General features: G+C 45.0%; 1 protein-coding gene across 1 annotated transcript in view; it reads right to left on the reverse strand.

The window, feature by feature from the left end:
• Nucleotides 1-13,155: 13,155 nt before the first annotated feature.
• LOC140119809 (uncharacterized) overlaps nt 13,156-23,161 on the reverse strand; it is a 52,854-nt gene continuing 42,848 nt past the window's right edge. The window contains exon 5 of the mRNA XM_072139212.1: nt 13,156-19,981. Coding sequence (XP_071995313.1) covers nt 19,415-19,981 — 567 coding nt within the window. The 3' untranslated portion in view covers nt 13,156-19,414. The remainder of the gene's footprint in view (nt 19,982-23,161) is intronic.

A 23,161-nucleotide genomic window follows, 5' to 3' on the forward strand; every position in this document is an offset into this window, starting at 1 on the left:
TATAGAACCTGAGGAAACATGACAAGAACTAAGAGCAAACTCTATATGAAGCAATTGTGTCCATGACATGTGTGATGTGACAGATGGGGATTCTCCAGGACGGCTCTGAGTCTCAGAATAAGTTATCAAAGTCACGGTTCTTGGATCTATATCACTACTCGCCCATCTGCTCATCTCTTACACTGACCCATTTATTTCTATAGGTTTGTTCTCGTGTTCGTTTTGTTTTTCTTTGGGAGAAAAAAATTGCAGCAAGTGCTATGGACCACGACCTTCACAGAAGGCAACAGATCCTCAGAAATAAAAACAGGACGGCACGTGGATGATTTCCGTATGAAGTCAGTTTTTCCTCCAATGTTGCTAGGCAACTGGGCAGAAAATAGATATGACAGGTGATGCAGAGACACTACAGACTGCACCCGGATATGACCCGTCCGGGGTTACATCCAACCCCAAATATTCCAGACATTCCCAATATTTCCATAAATACAAAACACAAAAACCAAAAACCGTCCAATCAAAGATGATTATTATCTCCTGTATCTGCATAGAATTGGGTGAGGCATTCGGACCCTTAGGGTGAAGACTAAGTGCGTTTTCAGATCGTTAAAAACGCATGTGTTAAAAAACGCATGCGTTTTTAAAAAACGCATGCGTTTTTTGAAAACGCATCCGTTTTTGTCCGTTTTTCCGAAATTGCGCAATGAAAAAAGGACAAAAACGGATGCGTTTTTAACGATCTGAAAACGCACTTAGTAAAAACGGCCCAAAAACGCCATGTGTGTCTTCACCCTTAGTAATGAACCCCAATGTGTGTGCTCCTGGAGTATGCTGGGAGTTGTAGTCCCTCCATATAGTGTGTGTGCTCCTGGAGCATGCTGGGAGTTGTAGTCCCTCCATATAGTGTGTGTGCTCCTGGAGCATGCTGGGAGTTGTAGTCCCTCCATATAGTGTGTGTGCTCCTGGAGTATGCTGGGAGTTGTAGTCCCTCCATATAGTGTGTGCGCTCCTGGAGCATGCTGGGAGTTGTAGTCCCTCCATATAGTGTGTGTGCTCCTGGAGTATGCTGGGAGTTGTAGTCCCTCCATATAGTGTGTGCTCCTGGAGCATGCTGGGAGTTGTAGTCCCTCCATATAGTGTGTGTGCTCCTGGAGCATGCTGGGAGTTGTAGTCCCTCCATACAGTGTGTGCTCCTGGAGCATGCTGGGAGTTGTAGTCCCTCCATATAGTGTGTGTGCTCCTGGAGCATGCTGGGAGTTGTAGTCCCTCCATATAGTGTGTGTGCTCCTGGAGCATGCTGGGAGTTGTAGTCCCTCCATATAGTGTGTGTGCTCCTGGAGTATGCTGGGAGTTGTAGTCCCTCCATATAGTGTGTGCGCTCCTGGAGCATGCTGGGAGTTGTAGTCCCTCCATATAGTGTGTGTGCTCCTGGAGTATGCTGGGAGTTGTAGTCCCTCCATATAGTGTGTGCGCTCCTGGAGCATGCTGGGAGCTGTAGTCCCTCCATATAGTGTGTGTGCTCCTGGAGCATGCTGGGAGTTGTAGTCCTTCCATATAGTGTGTTTGCTCCTGGAGCATGCTGGGAGTTGTAGTCCCTCCATATAGTGTGTTTGCTCCTGGAGCATGCTGGGAGTTGTAGTCCTTCCATATAGTGTGTGTGCTCCTGGAGCATGCTGGGAGTTGTAGTCCCTCCATATAGTGTGTGTGCTCCTGGAGCATGCTGGGAGTTGTAGTCCTTCCATATAGTGTGTGTGCTCCTGGAGCATGCTGGGAGTTGTAGTCCTTCCATATAGTGTGTTTGCTCCTGGAGCATGCTGGGAGTTGTAGTCCTTCCATATAGTGTGTTTGCTCCTGGAGCATGCTGGGAGTTGTAGTCCCTCCATATAGTGTGTTTGCTCCTGGAGCATGCTGGGAGTTGTAGTCCTTCCATATAGTGTGTGTGCTCCTGGAGCATGCTGGGAGTTGTAGTCCTCCATATAGTGTGTGTGCTCCTGGAGCATGCTGGGAGTTGTAGTCCCTCCATATAGTGTGTTTGCTCCTGGAGCATGCTGGGAGTTGTAGTCCCTCCATATAGTGTGTTTGCTCCTGGAGCATGCTGGGAGTTGTAGTCCCTCCATATAGTGTGTTTGCTCCTGGAGCATGCTGGGAGTTGTAGTCCCTCCATATAGTGTGTTTGCTCCTGGAGCATGCTGGGAGTTGTAGTCCCTCCATATAGTGTGTGTGCTCCTGGAGCATGCTGGGAGTTGTAGTCCATACATATAGTGTGTGTGCTCCTGGAGCATGCTGGGAGTTGTAGTCCCTCCATATAGTGTGTTTGCTCTTGGAGAATGCTGTGAGTTGTAGTCCCTCCATATAGTGTGTTTGCTCCTGGAGCATGCTGGGAGTTGTAGTCCCTCCATATAGTGTGTGTGCTCCTGGACCATGCTGGGAGTTGTAGTTCCTCCATATAGTGTGCGTGCTCCTGGAGCATGCTGGGAGTTGTAGTCCTTCCATATAGTGTGTGTGCTCCTGGAGCATGCTGGGAGTTGTAGTTCCTCCTCTGGTCGCTTACCTCTTCTCTCTACCTCACACACAGCTCCTGCTCACTATCCACTAGTCATGTGACCCGGGAGTGTGATGTCACTGAAGGGCGGGGCTCCTGCTCACTATCCACTAGTCATGTGACCCGGGCATTCAGGGGGGAGGGGTTAGTATATGATTAGAAATATTGAATATTTTCCCCTGGTTATGAGTTATTGGTCCTTCCTCCATATTGCTGGGGTCGAGGTGATTATTAGGTCATTTTGTTCTTTGGAGTCAAAGTTCTTGAATCCTCTTGCGATGACTCTTCTGTCTCTTCGTCCGCCTCCTCTATAACCTCTTCTTCCACATGTTTTCTCTTTAGACTCTTTAGCGCTGGGGGAGGGGCTTGATGTACGGTCTGCTTTAGTGGTACATGCACAGGCGCCATCTGATACGTGGTGGTACCATTCACATCTCAGGTCGGGGAAGCGCTAACAAAGATCATGTATCATTAGGGGATAATTGCTCAGCAGATACTATTGGGTTCTGTGTTATAATTATTTAGTGGAATGTAAAAAGAACCAGAAGGGACTTCGTTTACTGAGCTATTAAGAGTTTCATGGTGGATATGGATGGTGAGTATGGAAGTATTAAAGGGAACCTGTCACCAGGACTTTTAGCACTCCCCCAGTGCCCACAGAGCATAGTACATACACTGCCAAAGTGTTTTTGTATAAAAAATAGGTTTTACAGAAAAAAAGTTATGTTATATTGTACCTTGCTGTGTGACTAGACACTCGTCCCCTGGGAGAGGCTGGAAAGGAGCAGTTCCCCGCAGTCCCCCCCCCCACCCTTTGGAAACCGCTCCTCCATGTGTCCTTTTCAAATATATGAAAACACCCATCACTTTCTTAGCAACGCCCCCTTCTCCTCTACAGCCAATCCCGAGTGAGGGGAGTCATTCATTTATATGAAAAGGACACATGGAGGAGCAGTTTCCCGGGTGGGGTGGGGGGGGGAACTGCTCCTTTCCAGCCCCTCCCAGGAGACGAGTGCCTAGTCACACAGCAAGGTACAATATAACAGATCTTTTTCTCTGTAAAACCTATTTTTTTTTTAATACAAAAACACTTTGGCAGAGTAGGGACTATGCTCTGTGGGGACTGGGGGAGTGCTAAAAATGGCTCTCCTGGTGACAGATTCCCTTTAAGACCCTCAAGTCTGCCAGGTGGAGGTTTAGTGGCGGTCCAGGTTCAAGCATGGAGTTGGAAGAGTTATTATTGGATAAAGAAGAGAAATAAGTAGTGATGGGGGTGTTTTTATTTTCGGGGTTAGTAGTAGCTGGATTGGAAGGAGACCTTACTGTGGCGCGACGTGTCGTAAGTTGAGAATGTGGGTTCTTATTCTTAACATCTGCTCTAGTGGCATGATCCCCTCCCGTGTGATCAGGACGTGATCACACGGGATCTGACGGTCTCTGGTCTAGGCGGCTTTTTGGGGGGATATTTACTGTGGGGGTTTTGGATGGAGTTATTCCCGCCAGTGGCATTACATTATTAGATCTATTCGGCTGGTGGTTTTCACTTGCAAAGTTTGGAGACGACCCTCCATTATATACTTTCCTTTCCTCCTTTGTGCAGTCGTTACCGTCCGAAGTTCTGTATCTATTTGTTTTCTTCTGCATAGTCATGTCTCTTACTACATTTTTTGGCTAGTAACTCTTTTTCTGCTAATTCTATATTGGCAATTGCTGTTTTATAGCCCTGCTGATATTAAGTAGTGCGAGGGGGGGGGGGGGCAGTTCATGGTAGATGTTATCTATAGCGCCGGAGAAACTCTGAGACAATGTGGATCTTTTCTTACTTATGTAATATTGCGTCCCATTCTTCACAGAACAATTTATCATCTCTAAATGCAGATTCTGGACGTAATCTTAGATCTCTACGGGTGACGTTTTCTTTTATATACACGTCTAAGAACATTTTATCCAGATGGTGGAGTGACTCGCTCTTCAGAGCTTTCTCCAGATCAAACAATTGTTTCAGAATTGCATCATGATCAGCAGTCGTACAGAAATCACTAACATTAGTAAGTTCATCAGATACAGATCTTGTATAGTCCACAAATTCACGCATATTGCAGCAAAGACTTACCGGTAACACCCGCGATCGGTGCTAGGTAGATCGGCTGTTTTTTTGCTGATCGCCGCCGGTATCTTTCTGAGGATTGTCCCTCCCAGTGACGTCATCGGGGAGCAGCGATCCGTCGCCATGGCAGTCTCAGGTCTTCCGAAGACCCGAGGCTACTTCGCTTTAACCCATTCATTACAAGTGCTATCAGCACATTGTAATGAATGAGGAGTTAAATCCCCATATGGCAGAATTGATCAGACAACCTAGGGTTAAAGTACTCTATGGAGTGTATAAAATAGTAAAAGTAAAAATAAAAAAGTTATATAATAATGGTTTTTCACTGCGTTTAACCCCATAGCGGCAAATTTTTTTTAAAAATTCTATAAAAAGTGATCGAAGGTTCGTTAAGTCCTAAAAATAATATCATTGAAAACATCATCAAAAGTCGCAAAAATTGACACCACCCACAACTCCATCAACCAAAGTATGAAAAAGTTATTAGCGCAAAAGACGGCAAAATAAAAAAAAAAATTTGTACAGGAGGCTTTAATTTTTGTAAATGTAGGAAAACATTATAAAACCTTTACAAATTTGGTATCCCTGTAATCGTATTGACCCAGAGAATAAAGTAGACATGTCATTTGTGGCTTGAAGTGAAAGCCGTAAAATCCAAGCCCACAAGAAAATGGCGCAAATGCGTTTTTTCACCATTTTCACTGCATTTGAAATTTTTTTCCCGCTTCCCAGTACACGACAGGGAATATTACATATCATCACTATGAAGAGCAATTTGTTACACAGAAAACAAGCCGCCACACAGCTCTGTGCATGGAAAAATAAAAAAGTTATAGATTTTTGAAGGTGGGCAGTGAAAAATGGAAATTTAAAAAACAGGAAAGGGCCCGGTCCTGAACCGGTTAAACAAGCAGCGGGAAAAAGATGTATTTAAGGACACATTCAAGTACACGGCCCGAATCTGCTAGCCTGCAGCCACCAAAGGTTTAGAAAGCCAGTAGTAGTTAGAAAGCCGACCCACCCCCAATGTATTCCATATTAGAAGCATCAAAATTACAGAGATAAAAAATTGGATCTCACACCTGACGCGTTTCTGGTCCGTCCTATTCATACAAAATGGGGCACATTTACTAAGGGTCCGCGGACCGCATTTCCGTCGGGTTCCCTGAAGATTTCTGTTTTGCGCACGCAATCAGATTGTGTCGCAATTGCGCCGGCTTTCATGCGACACAAATCGAGGGGCAGGCCGGCAAACAATCTGACGGATTCGGACAAACCGCGGGATTTAACTTTAAAATTGTGTCGCATATAATGCACTTACATGCACCGGGAGGAAGATGGTGAACTCCGGCGGACCGAAGCGGGGAAGCGACACATGCAGGACACACTGTAAGTGAATCGCGGCAGCTGTGCATTCTCATCGGGGATCGCGCAGGGACAGGTAAGTAAATGTGCCCCAATGAGTTCTCAACATCAGGATTTAAAGGGAAGTTGTCAAAGACGACTCCTCCGTATACATTTATAATACAAGACAAAAATGAAAAACAAATAAAAACACTACAAAAGAGAGTTTGCCCGTTAAGGCTGAACCCGTTTTTTAAAATCTGACCAGTGTCTCTTTGTGTTGTAAAAAACTTTTTAACACTTTAACTTATCAAACTGATCTTGAGATTGTACTTATTATTAGTATAAAAATTGGCTAAAAATTCAACATTTTACGAAAATTACAATTTTCTAACTTTCAAATGTTCAAGGTTTTTTAACAAAAAGCCATACCACAAATTTATGTTGTAGAAAACTTTTGCCATTTGTCTTCCTTCTATTTCCATTTTTTTTTTTACATTTGCTTATTTTTTACGAATTTTAGAAGGTTTATAGTTTCAGTAGCAAGTTCTCAAATTGTGTACACCACTACCTCCTCCGCGCACGGCGCGCACCCCTACCTCCTCCGCGCACGGCGCGCACCCCTACCTCCTCCGCGCACCACTGCATCCCTCCGCGCGCGGCGCGCACCACTGCATCCCTCCGCGCGCGGCGCGCACCACTGCATCCCTCCGCGCGCGGCGCGCACCACTGCATCCCTCCGCGCGCGGCGCGCACCACTGCATCCCTCCGCGCGCGGCGCGCACCACTGCATCCCTCCGCGCGCGGCGCGCACCACTGCATCCCTCCGCGCGCGGCGCGCACCACTGCATCCCTCCGCGCGCGGCGCGCACCACTGCATCCTCCGCGCGCGGCGCGCACCACTGCATCCTCCGCACGCGGCGCGCACCACTGCATCCTCCGCACGCGGCGCGCACCACTGCATCCTCCGCACACCACTGCATCCTCCGCACACCACTGCATCCTCCGCACACCACTGCATCCGGCGCACACCACTGCATCCGGCGCACACCACTGCATCCGGCGCACACCACTGCATCCTCCGCACACGGCGCACACCACTGCATCCTCCGCACACGGCGCACACCACTGCATCCTCCGCACACGGCGCACACCACTGCATCCTCCGCACACGGCGCACACCACTGCATCCTCCGCACACGGCGCACACCACTGCATCCTCCGCACACGGCGCACACCACTGCATCCTCCGCACACGGCGCACACCACTGCATCCTCCGCACACGGCGCACACCACTGCATCCTCCGCACACGGCGCACACCACTGCATCCTCCGCACACGGCGCACACCACTGCATCCTCCGCACACGGCGCACACCACTGCATCCTCCGCACACGGCGCACACCACTGCATCCTCCGCACACGGCGCACACCACTGCATCCTCCGCACACGGCTTACACCACTGCATCCTCCGCACACGGCTTACACCACTGCATCCTCCGCACACGGCTTACACCACTGCATCCTCCGCACACGCCGTGCACCACTACATCCTCCGCACACGGCTTACACTACTACATCCTCCTCACACGGCTTACACTACTACCTCCTCCGCACATAAATTTTTCAAACACATAAATTTTCCAAACATTTCAAAAATTATGAAAACGTAAAGCAGACATATGGGAAATGTTGCTCAGCGAATAATTTAGGTGGTGAATCTATCTGCCTGAAAACGCAATGATTTTGAATTTTGAAAATGGCCAATTTTTAATTAATAAAAAAAAGCAAAACTATCAGCCAAAATCTACCAATACAATGAAGTACAATATGTGATGAAAAAACAAACAAACAATCTCAGAATCACTTTGATACGTAACAGTGTTCAAAAGTTATAACCATATAAACCGATGTAAGTCACAATATAAAAAATGGGGCTGAGCCTTAAGCTACAAACTGGCTGCATCCTGAAAGGGTTAAAAACCCAGAGTAGAGCTTTATAATAAATTTTTATTATTGTGATATTGAATCGGTTTTTGTTTTTTTTGAGCAAAATAGCATTATATTGCTGCATGTGTGTATATTTATATGCTGTATGTGAGGAAGCGGAACCCAGGGTCGGGCAAGGAAGCCAAACGTGCCAGATGTAGTTTTTTTACAGTGCTTTACTCAGTTAAGTTTTCAACGCCTGCCCCATGTGTGTATCTGATCACATGGCAGTATCATGGCATGATCACAGCAGCCTCCATGGAGTTCAAACTTCATGTGACTTCATGTGATCAGATACATACATGGAGTAGAATGTGCAAATGTAACAGGACCTTAAATGAAGTCAACCTGGTCACATGACATGTAGTGGCCAGTGATTTAACAGAGCTCTCTCTCAATGTTCCACATAGCAGCATGTTCTGTAGCAGTGAGACCTGTCAATCAGGAACAAGGAGGCAAGGGCAATGCAAGTAACTCATGATTATACCGGGCTTCATTGGACTCGCATAGTGAAATTTCACTTTCATCAGGAAATGAACCATTTAGGGATAAGGGCAATGCTTTTTAACCCCTTCCCCCTTTGTACTCCCCACTTGGAAAAGGCTTTAAAATTAAAATTTGTTTGCAGCCAACCAATCAAAAAACACCACAAAAAGTGATCAGAAGTCACAATAACCACATTATAATACCAATAAAAAGTAAAACTTGTCCTGCAAAAAAATAAGCTCTAAAACAGCAAAAAAAATAAAAAAATTATGCCTCAAATTTTTTTGCACACCCCCGAAAATGTTGATTAAAGTTAACCCCTTCACACACATGGACGCAATAGTATGTCCTTGTGGGAAGATACGTGATGAACGGTGCCGGCAGCAGAAGCAGCGGGTGTCAGCTGTATATTGCAGCTGACCCGGCACTCTTTCACCTGCGATCAGAGCAGCCTTTGATCGAGACCTCTTACACTCTGCAGTTGGGTCTTCCCCCTAGGGATCGGATTCCTTTGTTGCTAACTGGAGGATCCGATACTCTTTAAGGCAGCTCCGAGGTCTACCTAGTGCCCAGGGGTTGCCCGATGCATGTAGCAGTCACAACCCTTCCTGGTCTGACTGTAAACTGTCTGCGCATTAGTATTGTAGTTCAGTGTCTTGGACTTGAACCAGCAATCGGAGCATAAAGTTTGAACAAAGTGAAAAAAAAAAGTGAAAAAAATTAAAATAAAAAGCCCCTAAAATAACACATTCCCATACAAACACTTATTAAAGTATAAAAAAACACAAATACACAAAGCCCCCGACATATTTGGTATCGCTGCGTCCATAACAATCTGTATAATAAAACAGAATCCTTAAAAAAGTATTATGATTAGGATTAACACCCTTAAAAAATGCACTAAAAAGTAATAAAAAAAAGTTAGACACTCCAAAATAAGACGGTAAAAAGAACAACTCTTCTCACATAAAATTAGCTAATTTACGAGTCTTGCTATTATTTTGGCCTCTCACACCGAATTGAACGTTGAGCAAATCCCTCAAAATACAGGGATGGATATTTTCCCAAAAAAAATTAGAAAATGGCTCCTAAATTCTGCGCCTCATAACATTCTATTAAAATATGTGGATTCTTAAAAAAACATCCAACATAAAGCGGACATTTAAGAAAAGTAAGTTATGATTTAATTTGGGTGCAATGACTATCTGCATCAAATGTAGAGAATTTAGAACTTTGAAAATGGAGAATCTTTCGAAATCTTTGCCAAACTTCAGTTTTTTTCATAACTAAACACAAAAGATGTCATCCAAATTTTTAAACTAATTTGAAGCACAATGGGGGTCATTTACTAAGGGCCCGAATCGCGTTTTTACAGGCGGGTTACGTGAATTTTTCCGCGACGGAAATCGGGGGCGTGGCAGAACGAAAACCAGACGGATTCGGAAAAAAAGACGCATTTTTTTTAAAAAAAGTGTCGCTGGACACGCGCTTACCAGCGACACCTGGTGGACGTCAGAGGAACTACCTTAGTGAATCGCCAGGAGACCCGAATCCTCCGCAGAGAACGCGCCACTGGATTGCGAATGGATCAGGTAAGTAAATGTGCCCCAATGTGTAATTAGAAAATATGTTAAATCATTCCTAACCTATAACCACTTCTAGTGACACCGGGCAGATTTGATAAATGGGGCTGGGTCCTAGAGACCAAAATAGGCCGAGTCCCAAAGTGGTTAAACAATGGTGTATTGTGCCCCCCATGTAGTGTTACTGTATTCATTGAGCCGTCTCATTTTCAAAATGGGTCCACTCTTTGTTTTAATCTCTCTTTTATAAGCGAGGCATCATTGCGAATAGAGGCTCAGTATAACAAAGACAAAAATGACATAAAAAAATACAATACAAGACAAGGGGGTAAGCGAAGTCCTTGATAATGTCTGAAATACAGGAGTCCATCCTATTAGGACTCTCCAGAGAAGGCTTCACAATCCATTGGGGATACAAGGCCGCCACCCGGTTTCTGGCTTGTACGAGAGGAATGCAAATATATCCAATAATAGTATACACCGGTTAGCCCCAACAGAGACACAAATGATAAAACTTTAAGACAAAGGTTAACAGAAGAGCATAAGGGGGTTTAAGGGTCCTTGGGAAGGGTCCTGCCATGACCGTCTCCCTGCGAAGGGTGGTTAAAACATTCCTACAGTATATCTGCTCTGTTACTCCTGTTCCCGATCCCTCTGCACACATGAGCGCCATTGCCCCCATACAGATTACATTTTTTTTTTACTGTACCCGCTAAAAAGCTACTCAGACGCTTGTTGACCATGATCCACGCGAGTTTTGTTTCAACATGGAGATTGTCGTGGTTTTCCACACGTGTCCTATGGCTATTCTTGCTGCCAGACATATGTATTGTATAAGCTTCCTCTTAACCGTAGGAACCTCTGGACTAGTATCATTCAAGAGTGCTATCAAAGGGTCCTTCTCCAGTTATACCCACACTTCCACCATAAGGAGACTATAGGACAGGTCCACCAAACATGAAAGAATCTACTCTCCTGACCACAACCTCGAACACTTAATCTGTCTGTGAAGCAACCAACGCATCGGTACCTTGTACCATCTTAGAACATCTCAGAACATCTCAGAACATCTCAGAACATCTTAGAAGTACCTTCTTACTCGTCTCTACTATCGAGGCTAGATCCCTCCATTTGGGCAACTCCTGCTCCACTCCCAAGTCCTCTTCCCAATGCAGCATATACAGCAATTTACCTGGAGGGGTGACCAAATGTGTATATGACACAGATATTTTGCCCCCTACAGTCTGTGAGCGACAGAAATATTCCAAAGAGGTCAATTTAGAAATATCCTCATGTTTAGCTTTCCAGGCAAATAAAAAGCTCTGAATTTGGCGGCAGTGGTGCTCCTCCGAGAGCGGAAGGGAATGCGAGTCCCGAAAATGGTAGTCCACCATTCTCAAAGAGTCACCCACCCAAAAATCCCTAATACAATAAAACCAGTGCGGGCAGGGAGCCCCATGTCTAATGCTAGGTATTTGCAGTGCTTCACCTTTAACCCAGAAATCTTCCTGAAGATGAGGAATAAATTGCGGAGTGATGTGAGGGGAGATGACAAGAGCGACAATATATCATCCGCAAATAACACACCTTTGAGTTTCTCTCCTACAATCTTAGGATTGCCCCTAATCAATTCAATGGCTCTATCGCTAAGGCGAATAACGCTGAAGATAGGGGGGCCTGTCGTGTGCCCCTCATCTGATTGGCAGCCCTTCAAGCATATCTTAGCTGACAGGGTTGGTGTAAGTAGTTTTTGAGGCCTACTCCCCACTTGCATTGCAACCTAATATTATCTTGTTTACACCTTGCACTAGGCCTTACATCATGGCCTTAGTCCTAAACATATAAGGAACTATACTAAGTTAAACATATAGCTGATGCAATGTGGTGGGCGGGGATATAACATTATATCTTGTTTACCACATTCTGATCAGTCATATTGATGGCTAGACCACAGACGCAACCGTAACATGGTCCCAAAATACATTAGTGCACGTGAGTTAGAAGAATGGTTAATATTGTTTAATATCTAACAGTTCCCCCGAATATGATCATAACCTTCCAGTCATTCCCCATTCGTATCAAATTCATAAAACATTCATTCCCGGACCATGTAGTAGCACGGTGGATGACTATTTTTAGGTTTATAACTAGACCCACCGTTGGCACATTGATATCTTTTTACCATTTCTGTCTCCTTTCTTAATTTCTACCTTGATGTTTCTTTATACCTTTCTGAATTTACAACACACAAAAGTGAAATGATAAAAATAATAATAGATTTCCACAGATTCTTCTGTACAGCAGTTTGTTGAAGATTTTGACCAAACGTTCACGGATTTCCCCACCGAGCTGTTCCCGACATTCCATTCAAGTTCTATTTCTGATAATTGACCTTGTTCATGTCTAAACACAATTTCTGTTTCCTTAATTGTTCAGTTGAGGTTATTAAAAGACCATGGGGAGAGAAAAAGAACTGGACCGCACATCCACACATCACACAATGATCTACTGCCGCTAGGCTACATTATATAACAAACTCAAGGATCTTAGTTACATTTTGATCAAATTGTGTAAGCCACCAACCACTTCACGGTAATCTCGTTGTAGTGGGTCCATGCGCTATTGAGTGCGGCATCGCATGGCATCCACCGCCGCCGCACAGCACCTGCAGGGTCCAAGACCCGGTTGTGCCCCAGCACCTATACTGGCAGGTATAGCCCCCATGGCTCCAGGCCCTGGGTCCCCACCAGCACCGCACAACAGAAACAGGGCTGGGAGCCATGGGGGCTATGCCTGCCAGTATGGGGACCCAGGCCCTGGAGCCATGGGGGCTATGCTTGCCAGTATGGGGACCCAGGGCCTGGAGCCATGGGGGCTACGCTTGCCAGTATGGGTGCTGGGGGGCAACCGGTTCTTGGTCACTGATGGTGCTGTGGTGGATGCCATGTGATGCCGCACTCAATAGCGTAGGGACCCACTACAACGAGATCACCATGAAGTGGTAACTGGCTTACACAATTTGATCAAAATGTAACAAAGAACCTTGAGTTCGTTCTGTAATGTAGCCTAGCGACAGTAGATCATTGTGTGATGTGTGGCTGGGCGGTCCAGCTCTTCTTCTCTCCCCATATTGACAAATTACCTTATCTTGATCTGGCAAGCATATTATCTTAGAAGGAAAAATGCAAACATGAAGAGATATACAACTGTTCCAGGTGAGAACCATCATATGCAGATTCAGTACACTCTGATAATAAATCAATTGAGTGTTACGGACAGGAACCCCTCAAGCAGTTACAGGAACAATCATTTGTTCTTCCCCAGCAATTGGGGAATTAATGAAGTGGCTAGACACACGTTTTCATTACACCTCAGCCACTTATTTACCTAGACTTACCTATTTGTCTAGACCACAACAATATTTTGTGGCCAAATTTTCTAATATTCCAAAAGGAGTACTTTGTAATATCTGAGCTATTATTTTAAGATTAGTAGAATATTCTACTTGTATCTCCATACAAGCTCCGGTTACCTGCGCCTCTTGAGTTGTCTCAAATAGTTCCAATATACGGTCTTGCAGATGTGAAACAGATGATCCTAATACTACAACAGAGTTAACAATCATTGGGGCACATTTACTTAGACTTTGCGCTGAACTTTTTTCGGACTGTGCCGTATCTTTAATGGAAAAATGGTTTGCACAGGTATTTAAGAATCGGGTGCGTTGCGATTGTGTTGCACATGACCCCTTTTTTGGCACGGCTGCGTCGGCTTCCATTTGACACAATTTAGGGGGTGTGCCGTTGGACTATCCAACTGATTTGGACTGAGCGCAGGATTTAACTTTCACATTGTGTCGCAAGCCCTCGCCCTAACATGCACCACTAAAAAGACGGTGAACTCTGTCTGATCGGGGAAGCTACACCTTCATGATATCGGGCGCACAATCGTAATGAATTGCGGCACAGTGCATTGGAGTCGGACAATAAACTTTCTGTGAACTCCGGGGACAGGGTAAGTAAATGTGCCCCATTGTCTCTAGAAGTTGGTTCAGACTTTTCTGAACCCTAACTCCTCTTTCTCCCAGATAACCTATGGATTTTAGGTGTAGTGTGTTAATATCCATTGCAATAACTACACTTCCAGTTGTCCTCAATCCTCCCAAGATATTTCCAGTTATTCCTCTTTTGGACCTTGTTTGATTTGAAAGGGCTTTTCTAAACCAATCCTTCCTCCAGGTTAGCAAGATATTGGGGCTCATTTACTAAGGGTGCGCGGGTGGGACAAATATCGGATATTCCGACGATTACCATTTTACGCCGCATTTAAAAGCGGATTGTGTCACAAGCGACACAAATCGGGGGGACGGGCCATTGGACGATCCGACGGATTTGGACAATGCGTGGGATTTAACATTTAAATTGTGTCACAATACTAAGCACTTACATGCACCAGGAAGACTAAGGTGAACTCCGGCGGACCTCAGCGGGAAAATGACACACGCAGGATATCGGGCGCATGATCTTGGTGAATCGCGACGGACTTCTTCTTTGCGGACCATCCGGATCGGGGATCGCGACTGGACCGGGTAAGTAAATGTGCCCCATTGTCTACATTGAGGATATCCAGTGGATATTTTCCAATCGGAAATATTATATGTCCACATTTTAGTGACAAATTTACCATTTTTCAAAAGAGGTTTATACTGAAAATAATAAATCTGAAAGGGACTAGATGGACTAAATCTAACCCCAGTACAAGTCCTGTGTATGGGTGACCATACAGTGACACTTACAGATCCGCTCTACTTATAATTTGCCTCAGTTATTATGCAACACTGATATAATCCCGAGTCTTTGGGAGATGGTTGGTTTTGACTAATCACTCATTTCTTATTTAACCATTTCACATTCCCGTATTGTCCTTTATCACTTTAGTTAGATTTTTGGGAAGTTTTACAAATAGACTATCTCCATTTGCCCAAGTTAAGGTGGATTCTAATGGAAGATCTACCCTTGTGTTGCCTTCTATAACTAGTGGATCTGTTTTTTTCCTTCATATTTACCATATGAGGCACAATTTTAACTCCAGGTTTTAATTGCACTTGTGACTGTAAAGCTTATGGATATGTCCACTCTAATTCCCTTAAAATTTGTAAACTCCAAATTATTTCCTAATCTTCATCATCCCTTCCCGTAATAGGAAGAATTGATGGATCTAGAGTTAATAATTTTGGGTGTAAAACCATATTTCCTCTCGAGATCTTCTTACTTTCCCTGAAGATATCATATGATTTGTGACAATCTCCAGACCAAGTAGCTGTCTCGAGAATAGTCCTGGATACGTTCTTCCAAGAAATCTTCACGATCGAATCATCTTCTTTTCCTTGTAGTAATTGAAGCGTTATTTACAGGTTGAGTATTGTTGACACTTAAGAGTTTCACGGCAAACATCAAACACAGCAGAAATAGCGATGTTCCAATCACGAAACAATTTCTTTTCCGAAACCAATCTTTGATGGGTTCCAGATTTCGGGTTCCTTGAAGAGTTTCATTCCATGTAGAAACAAGCAGTATCATTATTTTGGTACATACTCTTTGTTATCTACAAGTATGCTTTACTGCATTGAAAGCTCTTTGCACCAAAAGTACTACTTGTCCCATTGTCTGAATTATTTCAAAGGGACCTTCCCAATTGCTATCCCAAGGTCCACTCTTCCTGAAAGTTTTAATCATCACTGAAGCTCCATTCACAAACGTGACAAGAACGGTTCATTTGGAAAAAACCAATGACATTTTTCTCCATGTCATTAGTTCAAAAGGAGTATATTGTGTTGTTGAGGAGACTGATACTCATCAGAACATAGGGGACTGTATCAACCCAGGTATTTCCTTTGTCAAGCAACAGTTTGGCATTTCTGTTCTTTCTGGTTCTGTTCATCCTTTCCACAATTCCCGCGGATTGTAAAACGGTTGTTGGACACCTACAATTTTTTAAAAGTGAAGTGAGTTCCTCTGTCTGAAGGTATACTTTTTGGAATTCCCCAAGTACAGAACACATGATTCCCCAATGCCCTGGCTGTGGATAGAGCATAATCTTTTTTTGCAGGTAAGATTTCAACCCATTTGGAAAATATGTCAACCACCACCAAAGCGTACCCGAGTCCATGTTTACCTGTAGGTAAAGGACCTATGTAGTCAATCTGCAATGTAGACCATTGCAGGTGCGATTTGTAAGTCTGGAGGCTTCTGTCCTTCAGGCCGTGTGTTTACTTGAGCACAAATGAGACACGACTGAACAACATCTTGGACGTCTTTTCCATTTTTTTTTCAATTTTGTTGTCCCAAATGACCTAAACTTTTACTATTGTACTTGGTGAACTCAATTTGCAACTGTTTTAGTACAACAGGGCGCAGATCCTGTTTTCAAGAACAAAAAGGGAGGTTTTGGATCAACCTGAGAAGAAGCAATGGATGGATCCTTTGTTTGTCCCTCTGCAAAAGAAGTTAAATGTGTGTCTGTTTTCTTGACTGTAGTTGCCTACAAAGACTCCTTGTTTTCTATGAATCCCCCAGTTCTAGCCACTTCTTTTGCTAGCTCGTCTGCGCTGTTGTTTCCTATGGTTAGCTCTTCTGATGTGCTGGGACTTTCACTACTGCATAGCTGTTGGGATTTTTGGCTGCCAACTCAAATATTGCTTTGAGTGTGTCGCTGTGCATCAGGACTTTGTTGGAAGAGTCTCCAAAACCCCTTATCCTCCACACTGCCAAGTGATCTGTAAGACATCTCACAACATATGAGCTGTCACTATAAATAACCAGTGGGCTCCTGTTCTCTTCCTTATCGAATTCTAACACTGTCTTTATTCAGCCCAAAGGCCAGAGCTTGAAGCTGTAATGTCCTGGTAGTCTGATCCAATGCTGCCTGTCCTGACCACTTGCCTGTCTCCGACCAGGATTCTGCCTCACGACTCTGTACTTCTCCTTGGCGGACTGCGGTCAAAGTCGCGCCTGTGGAGCGACCTGGTGGTACCACGCCCCAACAAGTCCAACCTGCTTTGCGGTGAGCTCTGGTGAAAACTGGGTACCACTTAGACTCCGCTCCCAGGTGTCGGCTTACGTCATCATCCGAGGTAGTAGAGAGGATCCACTACCACAGATTCTGACCATCCTCCAGCTCCTCTTTGTGTTGTGCCAGGATTTCACAGTTGGGACAACTGTTAGAATCCTCCTAATCTGTATGTCCCTCTGTGTCTTTACTTATTACACATTCACTCTTGTGACTGACATGTGTCTTTCTGTCATTTATGAGCAATAAATTGTAAAGCTTTACCATATCTAATACATTTCTTAATTTTCTTTGTACTTTATCTAAACACAACAGTTTATCAATTTTCTAATTTTCCCATTCACATTGATTAAATAGACTATTCCACAATTCTGCATTATTGTAATTACTTACAACTCTATAGTCTACTTTACTGTGACGTTCTCCTGTCAAAGGCCGTAGCAATCCGTGGCTCATGTGTTAAGGTTCTCCCATTTCTTTCACTTGCAGAGCTTGACGTTGAAACTGATGAAGGTGCAGGTGTTATATATGATGCAAGATTAACATGGTCCCAAAATACATTAGTGTACGTGAGTTGGTTAGTTAGAAGAATGGTTCATATAGATTAATATTTAACAACAATATAGGGAGAGCTGAGATGGGAATCAGCCATGGGACTTGGTAGGACACAGATAATGAGTTATTTCAGGACAGCCCCGGTGGGGAACCCAGGGATGGGGGGAGGGGGGTGAAGGAAAAGGGTGGTAAGGGATGGAGGCACACGAAAACAAATCAGACAACATTAAACATAAGACAATGTATCATTACAGTCTGGCTATTACTGCACAGAATAACACAGTAGTTCCTGACTAAGCTATACTAGAATAGGATATAACTGGTCTAAAGACCTCAGAGTCTGAGGGGGTGCAGAACCAAAGGGGGACTAGGTCTCTAGTGACCGACACTATACCATTCTCATATGTATTGCTCATAAAACACCCAAATAATGTAATAACAGTGCAGAACAGTGGGGATTACACCACTCTACAGAAATTACTAGAATATTATATGTAAAACTATACTCATGCCAAGCATAGAGATCGAGAAGCTCTGAACCACTCGAAGAATCGGGCACCACACTCTCCTTTTATGAATGGCTGAGGGCGCTATATCCACAAGAATCTGTATTTCAGAGTCCATGAAAACAAGTTTAGAGGCATTTCTAGACACTTCCATAACTCCTTCCTTGATGGAATAAAAATGGTGTTTCACAATGATATCTCTGGGTAATCCGGAGCCGCCACCAAGGCCGTATGTTATCGATCTATCTCAAAATGAGCGCCAGAATCATCAGGGATGAGCTGTCTTATCAATGTCATTACAATGGTATGTGCGTCGGTATGCGCTTCAGACAAAAATTATAGCGCCTCAATATGAGCATTTGCAGTGTCCAATTGCACCTGAACATCTGCCACAAGCTTAGAGCTCCGATTAACTCTTTTGATGGTGCTCTCTAGTTTAGCTTCGCTGACGAAAACATTGTCCCCCACTTTGTGGAGATTTCGATGGACCTCGGTGAGCTTAGTCCCCAACTTATGTAATTCACCTTTGAGGACTCTGTCCATGCATGCCTAAATGATCTCCTCCCTCTGGTTCTGTGATGGGGCTGTGGCGTCGACCAATGTCTGCTTGTGTAGATAGCAGCGTGGTTGTGTCCCAGGATAATTGGGGGAAATCCACCTTGGATATCATCGATGGCTTAACTGGGGATCGACATACTGCGATGTGTGGTCAGAGCCTCTCTCACAGTACACTCCAGTCGTGGCCTGTGTTACTGATGGCGCTTCTCCACCTGGCGTGCAACGAAGCAGCTCAGATATGGGCATCTGATTATTGGGATTCTTCGCCTTACTTGCAAGCTCCTTTGGACATCGGAGCATAGAGGTGAGTTTTGGTCTATTCGGGGTGTGTGATGGCATATTCTTTAGCTGATAGCTTTATATTCGGCCTTCATGCCCTCGTTCAGTACAGAGCTGTGCAGCAACATGTCCACCATGTTCATTTGCGCGCATGCGCCCCCCCTCAAAATGGGTCTACTCTTTTCTACTAAATTGTTTGCCAACATGGTTAATCAGCTTGGACCATGCACGTCGACGTGAGCTGGTGAATCTCCATGTTTTTTTCATGATCAACAGAAGTCATCAAAAAGAAGGAAATCCAACAATTGAGATCTGGTAATGTTTATAATGTAAAAAATGTTAATGCATTTCTGATGTTTAACAAAATTTGATTGATGGGCAAAACATTTCCCGCATTAGGGACTTGAAAATGGCTTCTCCCCTGTATGCATTCTTTGATGTCCAAGAAGCTTTTCTTTCCTGCCAAAACATTTTCCACATTCTGGACATGAAAATGGCTTCTCACCTGTGTGAATTCTCTGATGTCGAAGAAGCTTTTCTTTCCTGCTAAAACATTTTCCACATTCTGAACATAAAAATGGCTTCTCTCCTGTGTGAATTCTCCGATGTCTAACAAGATCTGATTTCTGAACAAAACATTTCCTACATTCTGAACATGAAAATGGCTTCTCTCCTGTGTGAATTCGTAAGTGTTGAACAAGATCTGATTTCTGAATAAAGCATTTTCCACATGCAAGGCAGGAAAATGGCTTCTCTCCAGAGTGAATTCTCCGATGTCTAACAAGATCTGATTTCTGAATAAAACATTTCCCACATTCTGAGCAAGAAAATGGCTTCTCCCCTGTGTGAATTCGTAAGTGTTGAACAAGATTTGATTTCTGGTTGAAAGATTTCCCACATTCAGGACATGAAAATGGCTTCTCCCCTGTGTGAGTTCTCTGATGGTTAAAAAGACATAAATTCTGGGTATAACATTGCCCACATTCAGTACATAAATATGGCTTCTCATCTGAATGAATTTGAGAAGGAATGAGAAGATTTGATTCTTGACTGAAAGACTTCTCACATTTGGGACATGAAAACTTCCTCTTCTCTCCATGATTTTCCTCCTTTGTGGAAAGATGTGACTGATTATCTTCTACTTCACCACAAGGAGATGAGGGGGGACGTCCATGGGAACCTCTTGTACTTTCATCTCCTGAAAAAATAGAATCAATAAGTCAAGCTCAGATGTTTCCTTTTCCCCAGTTACAAGCAGAAGTAAAGTGATGTTTCAGTAACGTAAAGTCATCTATGGCTAGAAAAATCATGTACATTTATTTTTACGTATAAACCACTGACATATAATTTTATTAGAAATAATGAAATCCTTAATGACCAGATTTTTCTTTTTCCAAGACATAAGATGGTTGTATAACTAGAGATTCCCATCTCACCCTGGAGCTGCGCCCAACAGTCCTAGAAAGTGGCTAAGGCAGGTGGGGTGTGTGTTTCTAATTGGCTGGGGGAACCAGAGGCGTAGCCACCAGGAGGGCAAGGGGGGGTAATGGCTCCAGGGCCTCGTGCCTTTGAAGGGCCCACTGTATCTGTGTCTCGGGCTGGCTGAACCCCTTTGTATCTGTGTCTCGGGCTGGCTGAACCCCTTTGTATCTGTGTCTCGGGCTGGCTGAACCCCTTTGTATCTGTGTCTCGGGCTGGCTGAACCCCTTTGTATCTGTGTCTCGGGCTGGCTGAACCCCTTTGTATCTGTGTCTCGGGCTGGCTGAACCCCTTTGTATCTGTGTCTCGGGCTGGCTGAACCCCTTTGTATCTGTGTCTCGGGCTGGCTGAACCCCTTTGTATCTGTGTCTCGGGCTGGCTGAACCCCTTTGTATCTGTGACTCGGGCTGGCTGAACCCCTTTGTATCTGTGACTCGGGCTGGCTGAACCCCTTTGTATCTGTGACTCGGGCTGGCTGAACCCCTTTGTATCTGTGACTCGGGCTGGCTGAACCCCTTTGTATCTGTGTCTCGGGCTGGCTGAACCCCTTTGTATCTGTGTCTCGGGCTGGCTGAACCCTATTGTATCCGTGTTTCGGGCTGGCTGAACCCTATTGTATCCGTGTTTCGGGCTGGCTGAACCCCTGTGTCTCGTGCTGGGTGAACCCCTTTGTATCTGTGTCTCACGCTGGGTTAACCCCTGTGTCTCGGGCTGGCTGAACCCCATTGTATCTGTGTCTCGGGCTGGCTGAACCCCAATCTGTGTCTCGGGCTGGCTGAACCCCTTTGTATCTGTGTCTCGGGCTGGCTGAACCCCATTGTATCCGTGTTTTGGGCTGGGTGAACCCCTGTGTCTCGCGCTGGGTGAACCCCTTTGTATCTGTGTCTCGCGCTGGGTGAACCCCTGTGTCTCGCGCTGGGTGAACCCCTTTGTATCTGTGCCTCGCGCTGGGCGAACCCCTGTGCCTCACGCTGGGCGAACCCCTCTGTATCTATGTCTCGCGCTGGGTGAACCCCTTTGTATCTGTGTCTCGCGCTGGGTATCTGTGTCAAGCTCATATACATTTGAGTGGTTGCAGTGATTACAGTAGACTGTGGAATGACTGCAGAGTGCGGAATGGCAGGTAGTAGCGATTACGCTAGACTGGAGACTGACACTGGGTAGTGATTATGCTAGACTGCAGATTGACACAGCTCCAGTTTTCCATAGACCACCACAGCTACCCTCTTTGTCTGCTACAGAGGAGTCCATGAAGGTGGACAAAACTCGACTGACACCCCAATAGCGCTCCAGACAACAACAAGAGAATCTTTGTCTCTTCTGTGCTAGCCCAGAGCACTTACTCAGGACTTGTCCTCTCCGTCCAGAGAATCCGGGAAACGCATGCACCTAGAGTTTCTGGGAGGAGCATCTCTAGGTGAGAACAAAGCTTCTCCACGTCCAAAATCCATGTCCTACTCAGCCCTGGGACAGGTAGCCAGTTTCAAGATTTAAAATTCCTGGATTCCAGCTCTGCAGGAAATTTCGTGGATGCTGCCCCGGTCTAATAGCATCATCTTACTGTGGTCTTGAGAAGCCGCTGGTCATATCAACAGTCAGTCAGCAGATCATCTTTTATGTGCTACCTCGGTCTACTTCCTCTGTTCTGCTGGGTCTTCTGTGGTTTCAACGCAACAATCCTGTGCTCAACTGGCAAATCAGGGAAGTTCTTCGCTGGGGACCGGAATGCCAGCTACGCTGTTTGGTGGCACTTCTTCCCGTGTCCACCACAGCTTCTTCGGTGTCCCCGAAGCAAGCAGAGACTCTGCCTCGCACTGTCCCTATGACTGCCCTAGAACTGTTGCTGGGTACGTCTACTCCACGGGGTAGGTTGTACCCGCTTTTGGTGCCTGAAACCGTGGCTATGTCAGCCTATGTGAAGGAGAATCTGCAGAATGGGTTCATACTTAAGTCCTCTTCTCCTGCTGGTGCTGGGATCTTCTCCGTGGCCAAGGCATTGACTATTGCGGTCTTAACAAAATAACGCTTAGGTGGAGCCAAGGTATACACCAAATTAGACCTACGTGGGGCGTATAATCTCATTTGCATACTTCGAGTATCTTGCAGTGTCCAAATGGCATGACAACGCACCAGCCGTATTACAGGAATTTGTCAACAACATTTTCAGAGACTTTCTGTATACTTGTGTCGTGGTCTACCTTGACAATATCCTGGTGTTCTCTGTGGACCTTGAGTCCCATCAGGCTCAAGTACGTCTAGTTCTCCGGCGCCTACGGGCCAATCGCCTATACGCCAAGATTGAGAAGTGACTATTCCATCAAAAGAGTCTTGCTTTTCTTGTGTATATTATCTCTGACAAGGTACTACAGATGGATCCCACAAAATTGTCTGCGGTCCTTCAGTGGCCTTGCCCAGTGGGACTTTCTACCATCCAGAGATTCCTGGGCTCCACTAATTACTACCGGCAGTTCATACCTCACTTTTCCTCCCTCGTGTCACCCAATGCAGAGTTGACCAAGAAAAACGAAAATCCTAAGCTGTGGCTTCCGCCGGCTGAAGAAGCCTTCTCCAAGCTGAAGTCTGCCTTTGCCTCTACTCTTGTACTCACTTTGATACGGAGAGACTATTCCTGCTAGAGGTTGACATCTGCTCGTGGGAGCTGG

This window comes from Engystomops pustulosus, chromosome 2 (assembly GCF_040894005.1).
Source record: "Engystomops pustulosus chromosome 2, aEngPut4.maternal, whole genome shotgun sequence".
NCBI lineage: Eukaryota > Metazoa > Chordata > Amphibia > Anura > Leptodactylidae > Engystomops > Engystomops pustulosus.